Raw genomic sequence first — 26,827 nt, 5'->3', positions numbered from 1 at the left:
CCGGCTAGGGCTGCCGTCCTTATACCTCCGTCGCCGCCTTCTCGGGTGGCCACTCACGTTCCATGAGGGTTGGCGGGCCCGTGTGAGGAACTGTTATCATCGACCAGTGAAATAATTTGAGTATATCCGCCGTTTATCGCAAAGCGCAAGCCATCATCTGCTTCCATGGCGGCTGCACCATTTCGGCACCGACCATTGAGGAGGTGCACAGTTTTCCTGCACTTTCCTGAACTAGACCTGCACAATGTCTGCACTTTTTTTGAAACGAATGGCGTTGTGCAGACGGCGCCATCTTGCACCGCTGAAACGAGTGGCGAAGTGCAGCACCGCGAGAACCAGTTCACGTAGTGCAGGCGAATCGAACGGACGAATTATTGGCCGCCATCTTGCTTTCGCGAAACTGGAAATATGCCACCATTTCGTCCCCTGACGTCATACTGGGTTGGGGTGGAGAGGTGGGGTAAGGGATGGGAGGACACAACCAATCTTAATGGCCGCCAGCTTGAATTAAAGAAATGGAAACCATGCCACTATTTCGTCCCCTGACGCCATACTCACATAGTTCCACCTCTATCAAATATATTGGACTGTGACTTCATCATTGGCACATGGCAGGTAGTTGTTTCTACAACGCTACTGTAGATGGTGTTACAAGTCTGAATGCGAGATGTGCTGTTTTCTAGTTGCTGCCACAGATGGCGCTGTGATCTCAGGGTGGTAGCTGACCACACGAAATCTTGAAACATGATGAGTACAGTGGTGGAACAGGCAACTGGCTTCTTGTAGCAGCTTTTGTAGCAGAAGAAATCACAGTTTGTAGCAGGAAAAATGGCATTTTGCAGCAGATATTTCAGCTTTTGTAACAGAAAAAAATTGTTTCGTAGCAAAATTTCATGTCTTGAAACATTTAAATAAAGACGGCTTGTTTTATCTCTGGAACAGCCAATTGCTCAGGTGTTTATAACGACCTGTTGAGATTCAGGTAGCAGCATCCCACCGCTGCCACCAATTGTTGAGATTCAGGTAGCGTGACTGGGCCAGAGAAGAGACGATCAGAGGAAGAAAACTTGGAAAACTTTATACAAGGACTATTTACATAATGTACAAGTGAGGCAACTGAGAGTGCTTCTCAGTAAAGAGAGCTTCTTAGCAGTCGGGAGTCTCTCCCAGCAAAGGGCATCTCTCAAGAGGGGGGGGCTGCTCTCTCTGGTACCAAACCAGCAGCTCATTAAATACTCTTCGTATTCCCCAGATCCCTAGCTGGGGAATACAGTTCGAAGAATGATGTCCAATCACACGATGGCACTGATGGTACCACCCACGGCAGGGCAGTCCCGATGTTCTCTCGCAGCTCGGTCGAGGGGAAGGGAACAGGACCCGGTCATGTCGTCCACGCGGCCTCCAGGTGGGCGCGCACGTGTGTCCGGACAGCGCCCATGTGGACCCAGAAGGCGCCTGCGCGACACAGGAATGCAGGCTGTCTCCCAGCAGGGGTTGAAGGATCTTGTACTGATGACCGGAACGCGGAACCTCTGTCGAAGGTGCGGCACTCGGACAATTGTTCAACCCCAGCGTGACTGAAGAGGGCAACGCTGGTCTTCTACTTCGTCATCTGAGGACCGGAACGAATACGTGGGGACGCTATTATCGTCGCTGCACCCGATGTTCCTGCAGCCATGTTTCTTCCAGAGGGCTCACTCATTCACATTTGCGGTGGTTTTCAGGGAATCCTCCCCTATGTCCAACTTCGCCGAACTCAACAGCAGGAAGGGAGCGCAAGCACAACAGACCATAGCCATGCAAAAACAAGCTTCAAGCCAAAATTCAGTCTAAAGTGCTCTTCTTTCCTTAAAAAGCCCCAAAAATAAGCAAACAGGAGGTTTTGCTAAAAACAAAGCCGTTTTTATTCAGAGGGAAGACACAACGAGATATGCAACAAAGCTATAAAATTTAATACCGTTCTTAAAACTGCAAATTTAAGGTACTATTTCTTCTCTTTCCTTGATGACTCCAGCTCAGACAGTGCCGCTGCGAGCTTTTGCAGTCCATTCTTCAGAAGGCCTTGCAACATCTGCAAAATATTTAGGCTTGACGCCTTTCGCGAAAAGCAGCTCAGCATTGGTGATCGTATTCCTGGCCAGCCTGATCTTTTCTTCCAGAACCTTCCCTTCATTCTTACGTTTCTGGGTGTACTTGTCCGGTACATCAGCCTTCTTTTGCTTGTTTTGCACGTCTCTTCTGCTGCATCTGCATCCAATGGCAGTCCTTTCACCGCTCTGATTAATCGTTGTGCCATAGGAATGGCAGCTGGATTTCGGCCGAAACGCTGGGAATATGTCATTACAGAATTACACTTTGTATTGAAAAAACAAAACAAAAAACGATCGGTCTCTCGGCGCTCAACAATTTTAACTGAAGCCCCTCTCGAAATGAGCATTGCTGTGCAAGAGGCACCGAAGTGCCTTTATGAGTGCCGCCAATAAGGGATATTTTCGAGCCCCATCCGCTTGCTTGGGTTCGAAAATTTTTTGCCAGAAGTCAAGTCGTTCGGATTGTCTGGCTAATAACTTCTGAGACACAAACACTAAACTCATCCATCAGGGTGGAGACCTCGTGAGCTGCGATGACCTCCGTCAGCGATGACCAGCAGGGATGAAGATGGACACTTTCTTTGCACCTTTTTCTTCCAATCAGCACGGGTCCTGAACAGTGTTGCCGGCAGATGTCGGATTTCGCGAAAGTGGCTCTCGGCAGAGTTATTCAGCGGCATTTTGGCGCACACATGGCACAAAAGTAGGCAAGAAATCGATTTTGTAGCAGCATGTAGCAGGATTTCTGATTTGGCGCAATTGACGCAGCAGTTCCACCACTGTGAGTAAGAGCTAACGCTCTTAACATTGTTTTTTGAGGAAAGGACACAATAATTGCTCAAACTGTGGCCCAAACTCAGCTATAAGGGAAGGGAGGAAGATGGGAGTGAAAGAATGAAGAGAGAAAGAGGTGCGGTAGTAAAGGGCTCCCGAATAACTTCGGCCACCTGGGGATGTTTTCCATGCACTGATATCACACAGCACATGGGCGCCTTAGCGTTTCGCCTCCATCGAAAGCCGGAACTCCGGATCAGGTTTCAATTCTGGCACACACCAGAAGTTACCGGAAGTTTGCTCGCACAACTGCTAGACTGGGAAAGTGACCGCCAGCGCAAGCGATCTGGGTAAACGGCGCACAGTTCATCCCCTTGCCACCGGCACCTTTCAAAGCCACACACGACGACATGGTCACACTCATCTTCCCAAGCGTGCCTTGCGCAGACGTGCTTGCATGCTGGTGGTCTGGTGCAGCAGGGAGCACGAAATATGCAAGTAATTTTTTTTTTCAGAAAACCCAGCTCATAAATTAGGAGTGTGCAAATTACAGGAGTAAATACGGCGATTCAAGGATTTCTTGCGATAGCAGCTAATGTGCCAGTGGCCAGATAATTCTTGGAATTAAGCTGCAGCCACCGAGACTTCATAGGAGATGGGAAACCATGGTGACAGTGCAGCTAGTCATCTCTGGAAATATGGCCGCTCCACAACCTGACCTTCAGACCTGACCACCCCACCTACAAAAAAATGAAAGATGGTTTACTACCATCGAGGGGTTACCCTGTCTTGGTGCCCCTCAACAGTTAAACCTGGATGTAATGAACCTTGACATAGCGAATCCCTTTATGTTATGAAATTTCTCAATGCCCCAACGGCACCCCTATTGAAGTGCGTGTACAGAAGAGGAAATATGCAACGTATGAAATATGCATTACATATTTAATGCCCACATCCGAAGAATGCATCTTGTCGCCTTCATAACTCTCCGAGCATGACCTCCGCCATCCCGTTTTGTAAACGACGCTATGCGGGAAAGCCTACTTGCGGAATTTCGCGGAAGCCTCCTGAAGGGGCACGTTGAGTTGTCATAATAGGGCAAGCGATCCTGCAAAAATCCTGCCTACTGCATGGTGCACTGTAACCCGCGCAGGTCTTTAGTGGGTGAAACGGCAGGCGTGACAACGATCGGAAGGCCCCTGTCACTAGGTCAAAAAAATAGCCTGGCTGCGTAGTTTCGGTCTCTGAGCTTCGTCGCTGTCCCGTGGCAACTGCAACTGTTGGCCTGCGCATTCGCCTGTAGTCCAATGCAAGCTCCGTGTGGCTTTTGGACGCCGACTGGCGCGTCGCAGGCAATTTATTTTTCCTTTTTAGAAGCCGCCTCGTTGTTCCGACGCCAGTGTGTGTTCCCCGGCCCCTTGCTTCCATTCGTGTTCTCCAAAACGGGCGGCTTGTCACGGGCTTACAGGTGTTAGCGCGATGGAGCTGCCTCATAAGGCTTTACTGCATCTTCACATTTTCGGCAGGTTTTTTTTTTTTTTTTTCGGGGGGCGCGGGGATGCTTATAAACCTAGGCCTTCGGATAAAGTGGGCATTTCTTCCGGTCCATTGAACTCCGAATGAATGAGGTTTTACTAGCCATCATGCTATTTTTTGTTGCGAGTCTTGTCATTTTATGAATTTTGTTTTGCATAACCTCATCACAGTTTGGATACTGCTATCCGGTGATCCATAACCAACTCGCCCAACAACTGGTTTTGGATACTGTTATGATGCTGTCTGATCAATAGTATACATTTCTGTGCACGTTTTCTTTATACGGTACTGAGGCAGTCTAGTTTTCTTTATTTTAGTTGCAAAGACCATACACTATTTTGAAAAAAATAAGGGCAACATTTGCTTGTTTATCATTTTCTGAAATTTGTTTTGTACTGAACAGATATTCGATTCGATATTCAAAACCATTTTTTCTTCATATTCACATTCGATTCATATTAGAAAATTTCAATATTCGCACACCCCTAGGCATACCTCAAACGCGTTGAGCGTGTCACAGAAGGGCGCAGCTGGCCCAAGGAAAAATGGGCTACATCACTGAGTATGTCTTTGACTGGGGAGGCTCTCCGTGTGTTCGGTCGATTGTCTCCCACAGATTCAATGGATTGTGATAAGGCAAAACTAGCCCTGCTCCCACATTTCGGTTCACAGCAGAGGGTCATCATGAAAGAAGGTCTCATAAAAGTAAGCCGCTAGATAAAGAAACAGGCAAGCAATACGCAGCACGCTTGCTCAGTCTTTTCGACCGATGGGCCGAGATGTCGGGAACGGTCACAACGTACAATGATTTACGTGACTTGGTGGTGGCCGAACAGATCATGAGGAACTGTCACAGTCATCAGGCGATTTTCCTTCGAGAAAGACTGCAGGACGCTGGATAAAATGGCTCAGGCAGCAGACAACTGTTTAGAAGCCCAGCGGCAAAGGAACTTGTCTTCACTCGAAGAATCATTCGAGGTGGGCATACCGAGAGAGAAGGATGTTCCATCAGGTAGACAGTCTGGAAGGTGCCTCATTTGTAACCGACCTAGACTGTCACTCTAGCCAAAACAGCTTTACTGCGTTTGTTACTGAAAGGCAGGGCATGATGTAAGTTCCTGCTCAAAGCAATCACCTTGTTGTGTTCAGCTAGAGGCTGTTGCGCCTAAAACGATGTCCACAACAGCAGATAGGCTTGAACTAGCTGAGGATAAAGTGGTGGTCGGACTTGTCCAGAAAAGGCCTGCAGATGCACAACATATGCCTGTACTAGAGGGAGAGCTCCGAGGCCTACCTGTACGTGTTTTACGGGGCACAGGGAGCAATACAATGGCTGTGCGGAGAGCCCTAGTTCCTGACTCAGCTCTCACCGAGTCGAGATCTACGGTGTTCCTTCTTGATGGCAGTAGTCTGTAAGTTCCCAAGGCAGAAGTCTATATTGCTTCCCCTTATTTCACTGGCACCACCCTGGTGAAATGCATGGAGACACCATTGTACAATGTCATAATTGGAAATATACCAGAGGCCCGTGAGCCGACAAATCTAGATATTAATTGGAAGAAATCGGAGAGCACTGCTAAATTATGTCCTGGCATAGTCAATGACGAGGTTGCCAGTAAAAATGGTGAGGGCAAGGGCCCAGAAGTGGTACTGGCTGGAAAGGGAAGTTTCCAGATGAAGTAGGGAAAATTCTGCTCTAAGCGTCGCTCCCATGCAGTTCAAGAAAAGAGAGGATGCGTCATTGAAGGCATGTTGGGTGAAAGTGGGAAATGTGTTCTGTGGCAAGCATGGCACATCTCACTCATATTCTATCGTAAAGGGCTTGCTGTACCACCTATATCATTTCACCTCTGGCAGTGAGGTTCAGCAGGTAGTACTTCCAAAGTCTTGCAGATCGCAGGTGTTAAGCCTTGTTCACGATAGCCCATTGGCAGGGCATCAGGGCATTAAGACGACTACAGATGGAGTTCTGGAAGAACCCTACTAGAGTGCAGGAGGAGATGAAGAGGCATGTCAGGTTGTGCGACACCTGCCAGAGAGATGCCCGAAAGGCAAAGTAGGGAAAGCTCCGTTGGGACGCATGCCTCTTATCGACACTCCATTTTATCGGGTCGCTGTCTATATTGTCGGTCCGCTGTTGCCCACATCGGTGAAAGGGAATAGATATATTCTCACTCTCGTCGATTTTGCCACGCGGTATCCAGACGCCGTGGCTCTGCCAAACAGATACAGCAGCCCAAAACATGGCCTCACTATATCGCTCCACTTCTGTTCGCATACAGTGAGGTGCCGCAGGCGAGTCTGGGGTTTTCTCCGTTTGAGTTGATATTTGGACATCATGTGCGAGAACCGCTCGCAGTCCTCATAGAGCTCTGGACAAGGGAAGAGCTGGGAGAAGACACGTAGACGATATATGGTTACATTCTTGATCTAAGAGAGTGTCTCGAGCAAACTGTGAGAGCGGCACATCAAAATCTGTTGCGTGCCCAACAGTCTCAGAAGAGGTATTATGACAGGAACAGCAAGAAGCAGCATTTAAGGGTTGGAGACCGAGCCCTCATTCTTTTGCCGAGTAGCCACAATAAACTCCTGATGCAGTGGAAAGATTCCCTTGTGGTTTCTGGAAAAAAAATGACGTGGATTATTGGATCGACCTGGGCCACTCTAAGCTCTTCCACATCAATATGCTTAAATGATACAAAGAGCACGTGTCCCAAGAGACCATGCAGGCATCATCTTTCGTCGTAATCGAAAAAGGGGACTCAGAAGAACAACTGCCTGCCCTTAGCATGGACCATGGTAAAGGGATTGAAACTGTGCAAATCATAAGCTCGATGACGAGAAACAGCAGGAGATTCTGAGCTTCGTTAAGTAAAGGTACTGCACAAAATAATACAAACAAGGACGAGAAGGGCAAGGGTATTATTTCGCGCAGTACCTTTACTCAACTATGTACGACAGACTCGACCAACTACATGCACTCTTGAGATTCTGAGCTAATCTAGTGAAGTGTCAACTCAGGCTCTCGACTTCTGAAGCCGTGAATACCCCGCAATACCCGTTGCCTTTTGCCATGAAGGACGTGGTCGAAAAGAAGATAGACGAGATGATAAAATTAGGGGTCATTGAACGTTCAAAATCTCCATACAATTCCCCCCTTGTTCTGATTAAAAAGAAAGACAACACCTATCGAACTTGCATTGACTTTCGACGCATCAATGATGTTCTTGTGTCTGACGCAGAGCTCATTCCAAGAACAGACGCAATGGTTACCGAGGTTAGAATCAAGATGTACTTTTCGAAATTTGATCTTTCTAAAGGCTACTGGCAAGGACCCTTGTAGGAAGCCTTGAGACCGAAAACAGCGTTCTCTACCCAATCCGGTCACCATCAGTTCGTCTACATGCCCTTCGGCATTAAGGCAGCATCGGCTATCTTTACGTGCCTGATGCGCATTCTGTTACAGGGCATAGACAATGTCGTCCATTACATCGACGATGTTCTTGTAGCGACTTTTTCCTGGGAAGAACATGTTTAGACTTTAAACAGGCTATTTAGCAGGGTGCGCGAGGCTGGTCTCACGATCAAAACGCAGAGAAGTGAAATAGGAGCCACATTTCTTGGACACCAGCTTGAGAAAGGTCAATTCGACCGTTGGAAACGGTGGTGGAAAAGCTTGCCAACGTGCAGCTTCCAAAGACCAAGAAGCAAGTACATTCCTTCTTAGGGCTTGCCGGTTACTACCGTGATTTCATCCCTGGCTATGCCCACAAAGTATAACCGCTCGTGGAGATGACACGCAAAACTGAACGCAACCTTGTCTCTTGGACACCACAGAGGCAAGCCGCTTTTGATGAGCTCAAGAATGCATTAACTTCCAGGCCAGTATTAGGTGCTCCAATTCTCGGTAAGCAGTTTGTGTTTCGCACAGATGCTTCCGATGTGAGCATAGGCGCCGTTCTCTTGCAGGAACGTGATGGAGTCCTCCACCCACTTTCATATGCGAGTCAACAGTTGTTACCTCGCGAATCACGCTACTCAGTGATTGAACGCGAGTGTTTGGCGATAGTCTGAGCTGTTGAGAAATTACACATCTTCTTGTACGGGATGTTCTTCATCATTCAAACTCACCACCAGACCTTGCAGTACTTAACAAAGGCAAAGCACTTGAACAGCAGGGTACTGCGCTGGAGCTTAGAGGGACAGTGAGAACTTATCAAATTTATTTGTTAGCGAAATCTGATAGTTCGGCATTTCATGGCTTTGTTGCCGCTTGTCCAGGGGTGAAAGATGTATTTATTTCAAAGAAATTTAGATTCGAAGTTGAAAAAGTTTTTCCCACCACTCCGAATCAAACTCGAGAATTCTTATGACGTCATAGGACGGAGTGACGTGAAATGTGACGTAAACGCAGACTCCGTGATTTCTGGCGGCTAGCGGTGCGGTCTAGCAGCTGCCAAAATGAAAGCTAACGCCACCGCACGTTGAAGGCATCTATCGAGGGTCGCTACCGTCGCTTTGTTTATGTTTGCACCTGCATCTTGCCAGCATTACGATGGATCCCGTTCTCGAACCCGACGACAAAGTTCTCACAAAAACTCCGGCCTGCATTTCAGCGACCTCAGCCCCACAGAGTGTGCGATGCTTTTAAGGAAGCACGGTTAGGTTAGGCGTCGGCGGGTCGTTTCCCCCTTCCGCCGTGAGCAGCCGTTGCAAATTAAATATCATAACCCCAGTGCGGGGAATCGTGAGGGGCCGGGACAAGGTCGGCGAGTTGGGAACATTGGAGGCTGGCCGGGGCTCTGGGGCCAACGGATTGTGATTCCCTGAACGGCGCAGTTGCACAGTGCAGCAGGCGGCGTCGAGGTCTCCCACTGTTGTAAGGGCCAGGTTATTTATTTTTTTGCCACAAAAAACGGATGGGTGCTCAAGGGCGCTCGCGTTTAAAGTTGGCGGCTTGAAACTAAAGCCGACGCACGACGCTTCAACGGCTTCCGCTGGATCCAACGGGTCCACTGGATCGGGCTCTCTTGCCCACTTGTATGTACCTTCATATGTGTACTGTGAATGGATTAAATTACCTGAGAGCTCGAAAAGAACAGCTCCGCCCAACTGCCGAAGCTATTGAGTTACGTCACAACGTGCACCTCGCAGCGGAGCCGAATCGGTCTGGCAGCCCAAGTGTCGAACAGTACTCTGTGTAAGCACGGCGGGTCCCTGCATTGAACTTGCAAACCGCTTCGTTGAGAGCTGTCTCTGTTGCAGTCAAAGATGCGTTTTTATCTTTTGGCAGCAGGCCTTCTCTCCGCGGTGATGACCACTGCTTTGCGACGGTACCGCACAAAGCGCATGTTAGCTCCAATTGTGCTGCTAACCCAAACCTTGTTCCCAGCTGAACCGAAAGTCCTGGCTGAGAGCACTGCTGGCACTTGGCATTCTCGAGAAGCGGGTTTAGGGCCGTGGCTTGCACAACAAACTCATTCGTTTGTTCTGTAGTAGCAAGCGCCTCGCCATCACCCGTCAGTTCCATTTTCCGCGCGGTCGCGGGCACGGCACTCAGCTTTGCTTGCACTTTTGCGGCGGCTTCCTGCGATGCTTCTGGCGACACAAAACGTGGCTCCAGGTGCGTCTGGTGCTCGTGGACGGCGTGGCGTCGTCGCGTGAAGTGCCAAGAGGACCTGTGACATGCGCGGTGCCTTCATCACTTGATGTTTCCGACACAAAACGCGGCTCCAGGTGCGCCTGAATGGTGCGCCCGGTGCTCGTGGACGGCGTGGCGTCGTCGCGTGAAGTGCCAAGAGGACCCGCGACATGTGCGGTGCCTTCATCACTTGATGTTTCCGACACAAAACGCGGCTCCAGGTGCGCCTGAATGGTGCGCCCGGTGCTCGTGGACGGCGTGGCGTCGTCGCGTGAAGTGTCAAGAGGACCCGCGACATGCACGGTGCCTTCATCACTTGATGTTTCCGACACAAAACGCGGCTCCAGGTGCGCCTGAATGGTGTGCCCGGTGCTCGTGGACGGTGTGGCGTCGTCGCGTGAAGTGCCAAGAGGACCCGCGACATGCACGGTGCCTTCATCACTTGATGTTTCCGACACAAAACGCGGCTCCAGGTGCGCCTGAATGGTGCGCCCGGTGCTCGTGGACGGCGTGGCGTCGTCGCGTGAAGTGTCAAGAGGACCCGTGACATGCACGGTGCCTTCATCACTTGATGTTTCCGACACAAAACGCGGCTCCAGGTGCGCCTGAATGGTGTGCCCGGTGCTCGTGGACGGTGTGGCGTCGTCGCGTGAAGTGTCAAGAGGACCCGCGACATGCACGGTGCCTTCATCACTTGATGTTTCCGACACAAAACGCGGCTCCAGGTGCGCCTGAATGGTGCGCCCGGTGCTCGTGGACGGCGTGGCGTCGTCGCGTGAAGTGTCAAGAGGACCCGCGACATGCACGGTGCCTTCATCACTTGATGTTTCCGACACAAAACGCGGCTCCAGGTGCGCCTGAATGGTGTGCCCGGTGCTCGTGGACGGTGTGGCGTCGTCGCGTGAAGTGCCAAGAGGACCCGCAACATGCGCGGTGCCTTCATCACTTGATGTTTCCGACACAAAACGCGGCTCCAGGTGCGCCTGAATGGTGCGCCCGGTGCTCGTGGACGGCGTGGCGTCGTCGCGTGAAGTGGCAAGAGAACCCGCGACACGCGCGGTGCCTTCATCGCTTGATGCTTCCTGTGATGCAGAGCGCGAAGTAGAAAGTTCAGAAGAGTCCCCCATGCTCGCACACGATGTTTCGTCCGCGTGTGAAGTGCTCGGCACCGGCTCTGGAGCGGTGCCACCAACAGTCGTAGCCGCGCACGAAGTACTCGCCTGCGAGCCCATAACTTCGTCAGTGCGCTGCACATCAGAAGTAATTGAAGCAGACGACTACTTCTTCTTCACCATCGGCGATTTTCGCTTAAGGGTGCCATAGGCACGCGCCGTCTTCTACTTCAGAGGTCGCCGACCCATGACCGCCAGTGAAAGCCGCTTTCGAAACTATGCTCCGCGCGTACTGACGAACATGGCGGCCGCGTAATCCGTATTCGAAACTAAGCTCTGCGCAAGAGACAGTCACGGCGAGCCGAGGTTCTCTGCTCAAATGACTAAACCCCATCGTACACGACGAGCAGCGGAGCCGCAGAGTCGAGAGGCACGCGTAGCAGACGACACACCCGCCAAGGAGACCAACTGCGCAGCGCGCTGCTGTCACGGGACGTGCGGAGCCAATCGGAAATCACCGCGCGACCGTGAAACTTTTGCTTTTTATGCGTTTGTTTCCACTCTGAGGAGACCGCTGAAGCGGGAAATTTGAAGTCGGAGGAACGCGCTTTCCATAGAGACCAAGATGGCCACGCTACGTTGGGCGGTTGCCGAGAGATCGGGGCTTGAAAAGCGGCGTTTTTTCGCTACTTGGAAGAAATTTTCCGCCACCTTTGATCGTCAAAACAATGATTTGGTGCACTTCTCGATGGTTTTCGACGATGAAAATTTGTAATCACACAAAATATGACTTGTAAAAGCAGAAAATAAATATTTCAAAAAATCGCTTTTTTGACCATTTTCCGCAAGTTGAAAGCCGCGTCCCCCCTTAAGTAGTTTGAAGTTGACTGGCACAGCCAGGAACGTTTCGCCGGGCAAGCGTACGAAGACACAAGTGCTCTTTATACTGCGAACTGCCTTGTACGATCACCGACAATCGTGCCATATAGTTTGTCATCGACCGTGGCGATCATCTGACCCGCCTTAACAGGCTCCTTCAAAGGTTAACTAGCACTTGAAGCGGCACTTGGAGTTCCTCTGCTGTTCGGCGCTTGTAAATCGAGGCGTGTCAAAAACAAAACCACGGGGCACGCAAAGCTCATTGACGCGAAGCGCCATAACAAATCGAAACTCTCCTGGCCGCCTGTGGCGCCGCCAAGCATTGGTTTTCTTTGCTTCCAACATTAAGGTTGTCTTTTGTCTGCCTTCCTTGTGTGATAAAAGTGCACTATCGGTTTTAAAACAAAACTTATTTCAATATTGAACTGCGCAACCTTCCTTTGCCAGCCTCAGAGATTCGCAACCCCATGTAGAGAGGAAAATTCCTCCATGGTGGCGTCTCTTGTCCTATGACGTCATCACGCTTGTACTTGCGAGATTGGCCTGTGGTGGCGATACCTGTATTTTGGTTCTTGCTATCTTCTACCTTACAAGAGCTTTGTTTTCAGTAAGAGTGGCGTTTTTGTTATCAGGGGCTGGTATTCTATCGATACAAGCCAACTTAAATTTCTCCTCAGTGCCCCTTTAACATTACAAGAGTATACCTTTCGTGTAGAATACAACATGGGCTCGGAAAACGTAGGCGCCGAATGCATGAGTCGCTTGAAAATTGCCGGAGGGTGATGCCCAATGTGCAGTGCTACTATCCGATTTGTTTGCAATGGTTACCTGTGCAAATGTAGTCTAGGAGTGTTTGCGAGCTGTTTTTATTTCCCTTTGTTTTCTGGTTATGAGTTGTTAAGCGTGTAAATTTTAACCTTTATGGTACAGCCGTGTGCAAAGTGTGTGTCCAATGATTTGTAAGGTTTCTATTTCCCCTTGTGCCAAATGTATAATGTTGGGCCCAATGTTCCCTCTGTGTGCGTCTCTATGTGCTTCCATGTGTCACTGTGTAAGGTGCCTTTGGCGACTTCAGCGGCGCCTAACTTGTCCGTTTACCATGAGAACAGCAGTGTTGTGTGCACCAACGGCAGTTTTTTCAATGTGAAAAAACTTTTCCGAAAAGGGGGGGGGGGGGGGGGCATATGTGAGTTGCACAACATATTTTCGGAGGATTTTTGAACGCAGTGCGTCGACAGTGGAGCGCTGCGCGTGCCAGCTTAGTTTTGCGCATGTGCACGTGCGAATGATGTTTGCAAGGCGATGACGACGAAGAGCATGGCGAGCACGAGGAGCGGAGAGCTGACGTGAAAACCGACGTGTGAAGGGAGACAGCGCAGTGGAGGTCGTGTCATTCAAGCCTGGAGGCGGCAGCCATCGGACGTTGGGTCCGTGATGCCGTGGACCTCCCCTGGATCACCGACGCAAGCCTCCTGCGTTCCTCGCAAGTTTGGAGGTGGTAGCCGATGGATTGAGGGTCCGTGCTGCCGAGAGGCTCCCTTGGATAGCCTGTATTAAGCTTATGGCGTTTCAGGGCACCGTCGACAGGTCCTGGCTACGCTTCTCCTGCTGCTGCCAAGTTCTTGGGGCCGCTGACGGGAGTCTACCGACGTCTTCCTGTGGTCCACTCCGCTCCTACTACCACCTGACTCTCTTCTGCCGCTTCCTTTGACGCAACGCCAGCGACTCGTCGCAGTTCATCGATCCGCATCCATCCAGTCTACAAGGCATTCCCACTTCACCTGGGACGCTCAATGTCTGGTGAACTCTTTTCTTTAACCTGTAGTGTTGTACACGTGTTAAGTGTGTATTATTCTTTTGTGTCTTCGTTTCTTATTTGCTCTTTTCCTTTAAATTATATATACGGCTTCGTTTTGTGTTGTCTGATTTGTTTGTTGTCTTGTTTGAACCTGCACGCGATGGCGTTCTCCTTCGGCAGTCGGGGACGCATTACGAATTTGCGACAGCGCTTGACACCTGGCGAATGCTTTTCACTCAGACGATGCTGCACACATGTGCAAAAAGACACGCACTTGTGCTCCCAGCAGGAAAACATGAGGAGCAGGGTGGGCATGATTTCATTTCGTTGGTTGGTGATTGGAGGACACTCTTCTCGCCAACAAGGGAGAAAGAAAGGAGTGTAAGGGGAAGGGAAGGCGGGGGACGTGGCGTGGCCCGCCGCAAGGCCGCCGCCGGCGGCCACCAGGTCACAGCGGTAGCAGCGGCATAATGCGTCGCCGTGTCGGCGGTGTTCTCGGGGCGCTTACGAGAGGAAGATGACGACACCAAAACCAAAACTCAAGATGGGTGTATCGTCCCCATCATCCACGAGATGGTTGACATGAAAGACGTGCTGAGGCGGCGCACGAGCTTGAAACATACTAAGCAAGATGCACGCAACGCAGTTGCTGCTGGCTGGCTAAGAAAGGGAAGAAGGGCCTCTTTAATTTCAAATAACGGCTTTTCCCGCGAGTTATCCCCAATGTGCTTTTGGCGGATTCAGCATGTGAGGAGACGAACTTTGATGTTGTGAAGTTTCAGTATTACGAAAGAAACGGCCGATTTTACTGACTTCGTTAAATCGAGGTTCAGCTGTAGTCTACATCAACATGGCACACAATAGGTTCCAGTGCTTGTCACTGCTTTGATGTAGTGAAGTTTCAGTATTACGAAGGAAACTGCTGATTTTACTGACTTCGTTAAATCGAGGTTCAATTGTAGTCTACATCAACATAGCACACAATAGGTTCCAGTGTTTGTCACTGCTTTTCTCGAAACCACCAGCCGGCACTGTGCTGTGAGGAGGACAGGGTCCCAAGCTACTACTGGCAGCCGAGGAACAGCCTTTTCTTGCACGAGTGACGACATCGTCTGAGCACAGAGCAGTGCAGTGTAAGCCACAGAAAATCAAAGATAGGTGGCTTGAATTTGTACTTTTGTGAACTTTCTGTACGCTCTTTTATGCTAGCCTACAATCACCTACAAGGAGGTAAGAGTGCCACCATGGTGGCCACCGAATGGGACCCACAAGAACCAACATACTTCTCCATGGCCCGCATGTTGGGTGCCTGGATGCGCTGCAGGTGGCTCTGCATGTCGGCAATCTCCTTGTTGAGCCGGTTGCCCTCCCGCTTTACCTCCTCGGGCGTGTCCAGCTGCAAGCACATGACATCTATAAATCAGTGAGAGTTTGCATAAAGACAGTCTACAGAGAAAGTTGGTATTGACAACAAGTGGCACCAGGCCATGATAGCCATCATTTCTGGCCCCTTCTCAGCCGCTGTTAGCGCTACCCTAAAGCTTGTACACAAATTTCAAGCGTGTTCTGCATTAGTATAGACAACACATGCAGGGAAGTAGAAGACATCGGTGGCCATTTATATTTCATGGCACAGGCCGCTCTTTTCCGAGCGCTGTCTTGCGCGCTCATTCTGGTTTCTGCGAGAACGACAAAATTAAATGTCACAGACTAGCAGAAGACGAAGCGGGCAGTGGCGCAGGTGGCAGTGCTTGTGTCAGGCCTTCATGTTCTGTCTTCACTGGCTTGCCGTCATTCAACAATATCACAAACCCCATGCACCAGCTTATTTCAGCACTGGAAGTAGCTACGGGAATGCGAGAATGAACAACCTGGTGATCTTCGCAGCAGTAATATACTAAGCTCTTGTGCTGCAGCCTCATTATTGTCGCAGTGTTCTAACAAGAATCTTGTTGTGACTATCAGTGTGAACACCTTCATAATGAAGCCATCAGGTGGAGAAGGCAGGCCAATGTGTGCGTGCATGCCTGCAACCTTGCATGATTAATTTCGACTACAGTACCGATCAAATCATTGGAATGATTTCTTCTAATGGCTTGACATGCATAAGGTGAGCAAGGGAGGGGATGCTTGCCAACATTTCGACAAGAGGACTTGTCTTTGTCTGCATGACAGGATTTGGCACATTTCAGCTGGCTCCAACTGACTACATCTCCAGGTCCTGAGCTCCAGTGCAGTTTTCTTAGACCGGCCTTTGGGCAACGTGCATGGCTTTCATTTGAAGGTATCTGGACAATAATCAGGCGGTAACATACTTGTACCCATTGAGTTGTAGATCTTGTATCCAGTACTAAGCAGTGAACATTCTTAAGTCTGTACACATATCCTCCATCCTTTCAGGCAAAAATATTGAGCCCTGAAAAGCAAGCAGTCAGATGATAGTAATCTGTGCAGTTTCACAACCAATTATGAGGTCCAGAAAGAGCTTTTAGAAAACATAGTGCAAAAAAGGCACTGACGACACAGATGTGGATGGGACAGGAACCAAGTAACTTGCAGCTTTATTTTAGGAAAAGCCAGCACGTCGAATATATAGAAGCCGATCACCACAATCAGCTGATGAGCAAGCCCAACGAAAAGACATTAAAAAGAACAACGAGTGTAAAATAAGAAAAGCACGGTGCTGGGGGGACAAATGAACAAAAACGAGAAAACGCCTACTCAAACTTAATTTTTAAATTTATTTTTACATACTGCAGCCCCTATTGGAGCTATTGCAAGAGTGAGGTTAACAATTCATGTAAAAACGGCAGGGTACAACACACACACAAACAGACTTACTGTATATACTCGCGTAACAAACCCACTTGCATAATGAGCCTGCCCCCCCACTTCTGTCGTACATAATTTACTTTCTTTTCAGCCTTTAGCTTATTGCACCCAGTTCCTCAGTGCTTACCTTGGAAGCATCCCAAAATGCTGCCCACCGAAAACATCACCACTTGTTTATCTTTTGAGGAGAGCTCCTGCCAGGGAAAGAGAGAAGGGGGGCGGGCACGGCGGGCTCTGCCAACTTGGCAGAGGTGCTCTTAGCTAAGGCTTAAACATTCACGTTAGACCCTCGTAACAGTCCTGTGTGTTTTTTTTAACCTCAGGGCCAGTGTTGAGCATGTTCCTGTTACCTTGCCACGATTAGCCAGCACTGTCGGCTACCACAAATTTGTCGGATTGCGTCAAAGTGAACGATGCTAAACGCCCGTGGCACAAACACGTCTGACCGCGTGCGTTTGTTGATGACGGAAGGACGGACGGAGGCATGATATCAAATTTTGACCCTTCCAAAAAAATCTGTTGAAACACTTTTTCCCGCGTAATAACACCCCCCTGCCAAACTGCTGTCAACATTTGTGGAAAAAAAGTGGGTTCATTACGAGAGTATATATACGCTAATCTAACATGTTTGCATATATAGCGCGAACAATGTGACAGATAGGCTGCAACTAATAAATTGAAGCAATGCACATTCAACGCAACACAAAAGAAAACATCATGTGGCACCGATAGCTGTTAAAAATGAGTTTAATGGTAGAACCCGTGTTACACCAGGAATTAAGTTCCAATGTTCAATAGTATGAGGAAAAAAACTGTGTTTGAAATTATTAGTACAAGCGAAGTATGGCTTAACATTGTCACGAAGTGGTGACTGCAGTCCGGAGAGCAGGAAGGCTGATAAAATGCTATCTAAACAAAACTCTTTATTTGGACTGACTTGCGCCCACAATGGACTGGATCACTCGGTGGCGGCGTAGCAACACGCGTGCTCGGCGGTCGTCAAACAGGGAATGGCCCGCCACTGTCGGCAGTGCTCAATTTAATGCTGATGGCGAACTTTTGAGATAAAGCGTGCAAAGTTACTAGAACATTCTGGAACAACATAGAATCAGCTCTCCCTGGATGCGATCAATCGAGATAAATCTGGTCTGGTCAGGCTTGCATCCACAATGTGATAAAGTGGCCTGGTGGCAGCTTTGAAGAATGAACGAACACTGCAAAGATTCCTGGCATTATCGGGGGTAAGACAGACATTAGGTGTGACATGATAAAGCGGATTGGTGATGCAGTGCGAGAACTACAGGAGTGTTAGATTCAAAGCGGACAAGCCACAACAAGGTGAAAAACGGCAATCATACCGAGGACATATGGACCTGATTGCTTTCCTCTGCATGCTCTCGATTTGGTCAATTTCACATTGTTTATGAGGGTCCCAGACAGGAGACGTGTATTCAATTATGGGACAAATTAAGGATTGGTGCATTAATAACTTAGTTTCTTTTGGTGCATCAGCTAACGTTCTCCTCAAATACTCAAGCATTTTTAGTGCTTTAGTACAAACGAAATTAATATGTTTTGCCCAGGGCATGTTAGTGATAAATACAATGCTGAGATACTTATATTTGGAAGTCCTATGCAATGCAGTCATCCCGTTTTTTTTTTTCCTTTCTTGGTGCAGGCCTTGGAAAGTTTGCATGGGGCAGAGAAAATGACTTGAATGTTAAAACGCGCTGCCAGCTTCTTGAAATTATGTGAAAAACCTGCGAAAATATGGCACTCCCTAGACAAGAGTCTTGCTTTTGTTTTCTTCTATTCCCTGCTCACTATAGTGATCCTTTCAGGCTTTCACTTTTTGCAGAGGGCTTTCACACACTGTTAGTATAACGTCTACGGGATATCTTGCCTCTTGCACATATAGAGGGGCTAAACCTAGCCCACCCATGCTAATAGGTCGGAAAAGGTAATCATGCTGCATGAGTTCCATGGAAGAACCCCAAACAAAAGTTGCAAAGACACTATTAAAGCAATACATCGAAATCATGGAGCAGTGAATAATCTGCGAAACATACTAAATATTTGTTGCTCAAAACAAGTTACCGGTGGTAGCACTGCCGAATACTGACAGACCAAGTGGGACAAATGTCTGGGCATAGCACTGTAATGACGATACGCAATCATTCCGATAGTTTTCACTGCGATCCTTTGAGGCTTTCAGTTTTTGCAGATGGCTTTCACACTACTAGTTTAACATATACAGGAAATCCTGCCTCTTGCAACCGCCTAAATTGCTCTTGGATGCTAGCGGCCATTGCGTACATTGGCCTATCGCTAAGGGCGCGTATTGGCCTACCGCAAACAAAAAGTTGTCGAAAAGGGCAGAAGTCATCACCGTTCTGGGAAACACTGTCATTTTCCCTGAAATGAGGAATACACTTTAGAAAAAGGACCCATGTTCGCGTACGAGCTCCCCGTGCAAAGGTAAGTATTACCACATTTACCCGATTGTAAGTCAACCTATTTTTCAAAATCTGAAAATCCGAAGTGGGGGGTGTCGACTTAAAATCGAAACCAAAGCATCACACCATGAATAAAGGCGAGACAAACGAAATATTAGCCATGCTACAGCATGGCTGCATTTTTGCTGCGCAGCTCCATCGCATCGCTCTTGGCATTGGCCTTGAGCAGCTGCTATGCCAACGCGCAGAACTGGCATCCCTACCCCGCGTGAGGCCGCCAATGATGGCTGTTGATAAGCAGCAAACCGGCACCAGCCCACTCCCCACACGTGGTCGCAGATTGCATTTGCTGATAAGCGGCGGCGGCCCGATAACGCATTCGCGTTGTTCTACTCTTAATAGGCGCCGTCCAAGTTTTTTTTTGTTTACTTTCAACCACGCACCCGGCGCTCAAGGGAGCATCCATAGTTGATGGAAGGACCCGTTCCAATCGCGGCGGCACCCCCACTCGGAACCGCAGCGGCGCCGGGGAGTGTCGGTAGCCGCCTAAACAGCCGGCACCGCTCACGCGTAGTTTCTCTTTGGCTCTGACGCATTCGACTACTGCCGGCCGCGTTTCACAAGTTTTTAATGTAGTGCTTCGTCATTCGTGCTGCGGGTATGGTAAGCGACTGGCGCTTATTCACGGCTACATTCAGGATGGCTGCCATTCTTCACGCTGAAGAAATGAACTGCGCGCCGGGCCACAAGTCGAACGTTTGCAACGGGTGATACAGGCGTGGCAGCTGCAGTGGGGCAAAATTTTCAGCTGTTCCACGCGATGTCGTGATGTGGCTGTTGTGAGTGCGGGATTTCGCTGCACGACGATGTTAGAATGACGAGCTGTGGGATTGCAGCAGCGATCACGACGGCAGCGCTAGTGAGGACGATCACAAGTGTGGACAAGTAGTCCAATGACTAATACATTTTAGTTTTGGAATGTGTCCACGGGCGCTTCCGCGTGCGGCAGCCAAAAGCGACTGGTGATAAGCAGAGGCCACAGGATAGTGCTATCGCGTTCTATTATTAAAGGCCAAGGGTAAATGGCCTCCAAGTTTTTTTTTTTTTTTTCAGAAATGAAGTGGGGCGGTTGACTTACATTCGATTCTACTTACAATCGTGTAAATACGGTAATCGCATTTGTCATCAAACGGTGGCAAGAGCAAAGGAAAAGGACAGACAGCGCCTAGTTGAAGATGGGATAGCCAGCTCCAAGAGCAGTGGAAGACACCTGATCAATAGCAAACCCACATTTCAAAATGTGACCACTTATTTGCACCACCAGAATCTGGCTGGATTCCAGTGTGATAAGGTGGCTTTGCCATCTTGCCAAAACTGCAAAATCTGAAAGCCTCAAAGGAGCAATGTAGTGAGCAGGGAAGAGAAGAAAACAAAAGCAAGACTCCAGTCCAGGCAATGCCATATTTTCACAGGTTTTTTATGCAATTTCAAGAAGCTGGTAGTGCATTGTAACGTTCAAGTTGTTTTCTGTGCCTCATGCAAACTTTCCGAGGTCTGTATCAAGAGAGAGAATAAAACGAGATGACTGCATGATGAAACATGATTTTCACGGAATGCAAGGCGAACTGTGTGTGCAGAATTCCTATCAGCTGCGGGCGTTATTACGTTGGGCAGACAGGAAGATGCATCACAGAGAGAACGTAGATTATGCGTATGTAATAAATCAAGAAGTAACCTTGCCGACCATTGCAACGCATGTAAAACAGAGCAAGGCAACGGATGCTATCCAAAAATAGATAGCACAGAATTCTTCAGATCAGCTAAAGGAATAACGGAGCATGAAGTCACCGAGGCTTATTCTATAAGCAAGGCTGGGCAGAAGTGCGTCGGCATGCCCTCTATTAATTTGCTTGACAGTGAGGTTCAATTCCTGGATGGCTACCTGTAGGTGTTAAAGGGACACTGAGGAGAACCCTATCACAATTTTTTTCTTAGCAATATCTGATAGTTCGGCATTTCATGGCTTTGTTGACGCTTGTCCGGGAGCGAAAGATGCATTTATTTCAAAGAAATTTGGATTCGAAGTTGAAAAATCTTTTCCCGCTGCTCCGATTCAAACTCGAGAACTCTTATGACGACACGGAGAACTCTTATGACGACACAGAACGGAGTGACGTGAAACGTGACGTAAACGGAGCCTCCGTGATTTCTGGCATGTAGCGGTGCGGTGCGCAACCTTCCTTTGCAAGCCTCAGAGATTTGCGATGTCCATGAAGTAAGGAAAATTCCTCCAAGGTGGCGCCTCTTGTCCTAGGAAGTCATCACGCTTGTACTTGCGAGATTGGCCTGTGGCGGCGATACCTGTATTTTGGTTCTTGCTATTTTCTACATTACAAGAGCTTTGTTTTCAGGAAGAGTGGCGTTTTTGTGATCAGGAGCTGGTATTTTATGGATACAAGCCAACTTCAATTTCTCCTCAGTGTCCCTTTAACCATATCTTCAAGAGTGCTTTCCACAAGCACCCGTTCCTGTTGTGGTGAACTGAAACGGTTTCACATTTCTTTCCCGTTTTTATGCTTTTATTCCTTGGCACTGTATTAGCTTTTACTTCCCTTGTTATCCTCATCCCTTGTAAGTGCATATCCCATTCGCCCGTGGTCATTTCGTCTCTTTCACCATGGAGCCTTGCACATTCTTGTTTCTTGTTACTCGGGATAGCTTTAAATGTCGTGTTTGTTTTGCGTAGGAGCCTTGTACACTCCAGTCATCTTTTTCTTTTTACTCAATCTGCATTGTTTATTTTCTTCATTTTAGCCGCATTATTTGTTACCTGTAAACTTTTACGACAACCTTAAAAAAAAAGGTACTTTAGCACTGATTAAGTTTGAGTAGGCGTTGTCTTCTTTTTGTTCGTTTGTCTACCGGCACTGCGCTTTCCTTATTTTCACGCACTGTTCTTTTGATTGTGCGCTTCTTTAAACACGCTCTTGACTGATAGTGGTGACTGGCTCCTACATATTCAACGTGGTGGCTTTTCCTAAAATAAAGTTGCAAGTTAGCGCTTGTCCCATCCACGTCTGCGTCGTCAATGTCTTTTTTTGTGCTATGTTTTCGAAAAACACTTACCAACTAGCTTAAACCAAGCTACTGTCCACAAAAAACATTAGACCCTGAATGGATTTAAAAAAGAAAGGCTGTCTGATTTGTCAACAGCACATTCGAGCCAATGAGGGCAGTCATGAGTAGACGAGTAAATCAGCTGACTGCACCAAACATTTTCAAACACCAGCGCATGTATGTGCATTCACAAGAAGTTTTTGTACTATTCTCTAGTTCAGAATCCACTCAATGATATTTCCTTAAAAATGACTCAGTCATACATGCGAAGTTCACGAGACAACATCTACAAAATCAGTGATATAAATTAAAAACAACTGCCCTAGTACGCTACCCTGTGGAAGACCCGGTGTAACGTGGTGAACACTGGGGCCAGAATTTTTTTTTACCACAATAAACTTCTCTTTCACAAGCGTCATGATTTGGAGAACCAATCAGATGCATAGGTGCTCTGGCTATGCCACCACCATTAAGGCGTGACACAACTTTCAGCAAACATTTCTTGGTACAGTCAAACCTGGATATAACGAAATTGAAAAAAGTTCGCAATTTTTCGTTATATCCAGGTTTTCGTTACATGCAGTTTTGGGTTAAGACTGGTAAGGATTATGCCAAAACGAAATAAAAATTCGACAGATATCAATTCAAGTGAACTCGCCATTCAAAGAATTTATTTAATAGAGAAAAACTGCGTAATTTTCGCTTGCTGTTTTTGCCCGATCGAAGCCACTACTCGGCGCTCCAAGGAAACTAAGGCATCCATGGCTGCTTCATCGTCCTGCGAGCCGACGAAATGGCGCAGAACGTCCACCGCGTCCATCAGTTCCCTCGCGGTGGGAACAGCACAAAACGTATCAGGCTCTGACGAACCGTCACCTTCAAGGCTATCTTTAACGGTTTCGACAAGTGCCGCATCAGTCATCTCTTCCGTAGCCACGGCGCCGTTGTCCACGAACAAAAAGTTGCACAGCTCGACACCGTCGGGCACCCCACCGTTCATGCGTAGTTCATCCCACGCTTCTGCGACCTCGGGTGGGCTTGAAGGTTCGTCTTCAGTGACTGTAGCTTGAATGGCCTTATTTACCTGAGCCTTGGCGAAGCAATTGGTGATCACTTGTGATCCGACCTCTTGCCACGACGCAGCAAGCAATTCGATTGCTTGGTAGATATCCACTTTTGTTGGCCATTCAAGGCGGATGTCCAGGAGCATCTTCTGTATCAATCGATGCCGGTAACAGCATTTAAAGCTGTTAATAACCCATTTGTCTAAGGGCTGTACCAGAGAAGTGCAGTTAGGTGGCAAATGCTGCGAACTTGTCGCTTGACATCTTGGTTGAGCTCCTTCAGCCAGTCGTAAAAAATTGCCCGCGACATCCAAGCTTTGGAGTTTGCCACATATTTTACTGGCATCCGCCCTGTTCCTTTAAAACATCCGGATCGGGCATTGCGGAAAATAACAAACAGGATTCGCTTGTCGCTGGCATCAGTGTTGGCGCAAAGCAAAACCGTCACGCGGAGTTTAATTTGCTTTCCACCGCGGCAGTCTTCTCCTTTCAGTGAGAACGTGCGGCTCGGTAACATTTAAAAAAACAGGGCCGTCTCATCAGCATTATAAATGTCGGCAGCTTCATAGTGGCTGAAAATGCCGGGAAGCTTCTTGGCCACCCACGAGGCAGCAGCATCGCTGTCTGCGGAGGCAGACTCGCCAGATACCACTTTTCCGACGACACCGTGCCGGCTTTTAAATCCTTGTAGCCAGCTGTTACTCGCTTTGAAGTCGTTGTGGCCCAGGATACAAGCAAAATCTATGGCTTTCTGCTGCAAAATCGCGCCACTTATGGGCACGTTTTGTGCTCGTCTGTCCAAAAACCATGCAAACACGGCGTTGTCCACATCAGCATACGTCGACGTCTTCAGTCTTTTCTTCTGGGCGCTTGTGCCCGACTACATCGCACTGCGGATGCTTTGTTCTGCAGCAAGAATGGTTGACAGGGAGCTGGCTGGTATATTGAAGCGGGCAGCGACATCCTTCTTTTTTTCGCCGGCGGTAACCGCATTCAAAATCGAGAGCTTATCTTCAAGCAACAAAACTTTGCGTTTCCTCACAGCAGAACTCATCGTAACGAACCGACACCGTAAACACACACCAACACACACACGTCAACACGCTGACGAAGAAGGCTTACCATAACTGCGCCGCAACACCACGAAAAATTTGTCATAGTAGTGCCACCTAGTGTCAAGCTACAAAATGAAAGCTTAAAAGTTGCTACGCTTGCCACGGAGCGGCGATAGCGGCGCTCAACATCATCATCATCACTGAGGTCTGCTTGTTTGCTGCGATTGCAAGCGTTCTGCTCGCGGTCTACTTTACCTTTTAATATAAAAACTTACTTAAACAATATTCATTAAAGTTGCGCACTGCCCGGTCAAATTTCGGGCAAAACATTACAAGATACAGCTCGATGATCAGAGCCACGGATTCGTTACATCAAGGTCAACTGCCGCAACGAGTTCGTTACATGGAGGTCGCCTATACATGGGCTTCAATGGGGGATGTGCTGGGGAATTGAAAAATTTCGTAAAATCCAGGAATTCGTTACATAGAGGTTCGTTACATAGAGGTTCAACTGTATACCATATTTAATCGCATAATTTAACACCTTCTTTCTGAAATTAGGGCAGAAAACCATAATGGAGAAAAAGGCCCATGGTTCAACCGTTTTCCCACAATGCACAGCTGCTGCAGTTCATGAGACGATTTTTTAAGGGTAGTTCTCGGTCGATTCCAGCAGTGCGCTCTGGGCCAAGCAAATCGCAGGCATAACAGCCCAGTATGCTGTTAAAACTTTGGACAGCATAAAAAAACAAGGCATGTAAGCGGATACAACTATTAAAAATCAATTTTTGGCCATTTTTTTTGCAATATCTGCAGTGTAAGGCTCACCTCAGTGAGTTCATCGGGCAGAACGGAGTAGTCCACCTGGATGTTGCCCTCACGCTCATACACACGAGTGATGCTGGCCTGGGCCGCGGAGGATGTGTCGTCGCCTGCCTCATCTGCTGGAGCTGTGGCGTCCAGGTCATCGAGGCTTCCGCGTGCCAGCCGCAGGGGGATCTGCTCTAGCTTGCAGGTCTGGAAGACGCTGTGGCGGTCCTGCCGCCGCTGCTCCTGGCGGGCCTCCAGTGCTGTCAAAACCTTCTGCACCGCTGCAATGTCCTTCTGCACGGTCGTCAGCCGCTTACGGATCTCCCCCATACTCTCCTCGGCAGCGTCCAGCTCCTGCTTCTTGCTGATCTTGCTGCTCTTGAGCTTCTCCAGTGCCTGCATCTGCTCGTCAATGGAGTGCATCTGTGCCTGCTCAGCCTGTCGCAGAGACTCCAGCTCCTGTTCATCGTCCTCGACCGTCTTCTGCCACTTGCGGACGTTCTCGCCTGTGTTTTTGGAGCGCTCATACTCGAGCCTGTTCACAATGCGGCTCTTCTGGTTCTCGAACTCGAGCTTCTTCTTGTCCCGCTCCTGGGTGGCGCGCAGCTCCCGCTCCTCGTACTGCCGGATGTTGTCAACACCAATGCTGGCGCAGAAGTCAGCAAACACCCGGTCCTCGATGCCGTTCTGGGCCTCGCGCAGCTCGTCCACCTGGGCTTCGCGTGTGCGCATCTCCTCCTCAAGCTTCTTGAGCAGAGGCTCCTGGCGACTGAGCTCCTGCTCCAGCCGTGCTATCTCCTTCTCCAGGTTGGCCATGCTCTTGTTGCGGATGTTGTCCCGGTCCGTCACCGAGTAGCGCACGCGAGTCTCCAGGCCCCGAATCTGCGACTGCAGAGTCGTCAGGTCCGACTCCTTGCGGGTGCGCTTCATCATCTCCTTAAGCTCCTCGGTGAGCTTCTCCTTGCGTGCCTTGAGCGTATGGAAAGCCTTGTCATCCCAGCGGCGCGCCCGCTTGGCCAGGTCTGTGCTGCCACCCGAAATGAAGCCGTTCTTCTGGTAGTACGTGCCGTCCAGCGCCACCGCATCATACCTGCGACCACATTGCGATTTCATTGTTCTTGGCACCTGATTGTCACCTATAAATGCGTGATACTTTCATGAATAAAGTCAGCTGTTGTCTACCTCTATCGTCCGTTTTTTTTTGGCGCTACTACTATGTCCTCTCAATGTAAAGTTGAGAATGACCAATTCCGCACATACGGGCATTAAGTCATTAACACTATGCGTCACGTTCTTAACGCGGAGTTGAAGCGCCCCCTGCAATTTTTGTGATGAAAGTGTGAAAGTGGTCCTTCTGCTTTTTTTCTTTGCCAGCAGCAAACGGCATTTTGCACATCTTGCCGATGCTACAAGCCTGCGAGTCACCTCAGCATGTCTATCAAACCAAACACCTCGTGTGTGACGGGGACAATGCACCTGTCTTGAATTTTGGTTCTGCTATCATTCCGTCCCCTTGCAAGTGCTCTGATCACACTGCCGACACATTCCTTTGCTGTGACCTTGTGGTTGGCGGTGATGGCCGTGCGACCTGTCCCTCCTCTTATACCCCTGTCACACGGGCACCGCAAAGGCCTTTGAGAATCGGGTCCTTATATCCAAAGGC

At 48.8% G+C, this 26,827-nt stretch overlaps 1 protein-coding gene across 3 annotated transcripts in view; it reads right to left on the bottom strand.

The window, feature by feature from the left end:
• SMC1 (structural maintenance of chromosomes 1) overlaps positions 1-26,827 on the bottom strand; it is a 146,370-nt gene that overhangs the window by 30,767 nt on the left and 88,776 nt on the right. For all 3 annotated transcript variants that reach the window (XM_077629591.1, XM_077629592.1, XM_077629593.1), the window contains 2 exons: positions 25,183-26,254; positions 15,114-15,226 (listed from right to left, as the gene is read on the bottom strand). In XM_077629591.1, the coding sequence (XP_077485717.1) occupies positions 15,114-15,226; positions 25,183-26,254 (1,185 nt within the window). The remainder of the gene's footprint in view (positions 1-15,113; positions 15,227-25,182; positions 26,255-26,827) is intronic.

Source organism: Amblyomma americanum, chromosome 7 (genome assembly GCF_052857255.1).
Source record: "Amblyomma americanum isolate KBUSLIRL-KWMA chromosome 7, ASM5285725v1, whole genome shotgun sequence".
In the NCBI taxonomy this organism is placed as follows: Eukaryota; Metazoa; Arthropoda; class Arachnida; order Ixodida; family Ixodidae; genus Amblyomma; species Amblyomma americanum.
The sequence above is the reverse complement of the archived record's forward strand: the minus strand, read 5'-3'. Positions and strand labels throughout refer to the sequence as shown.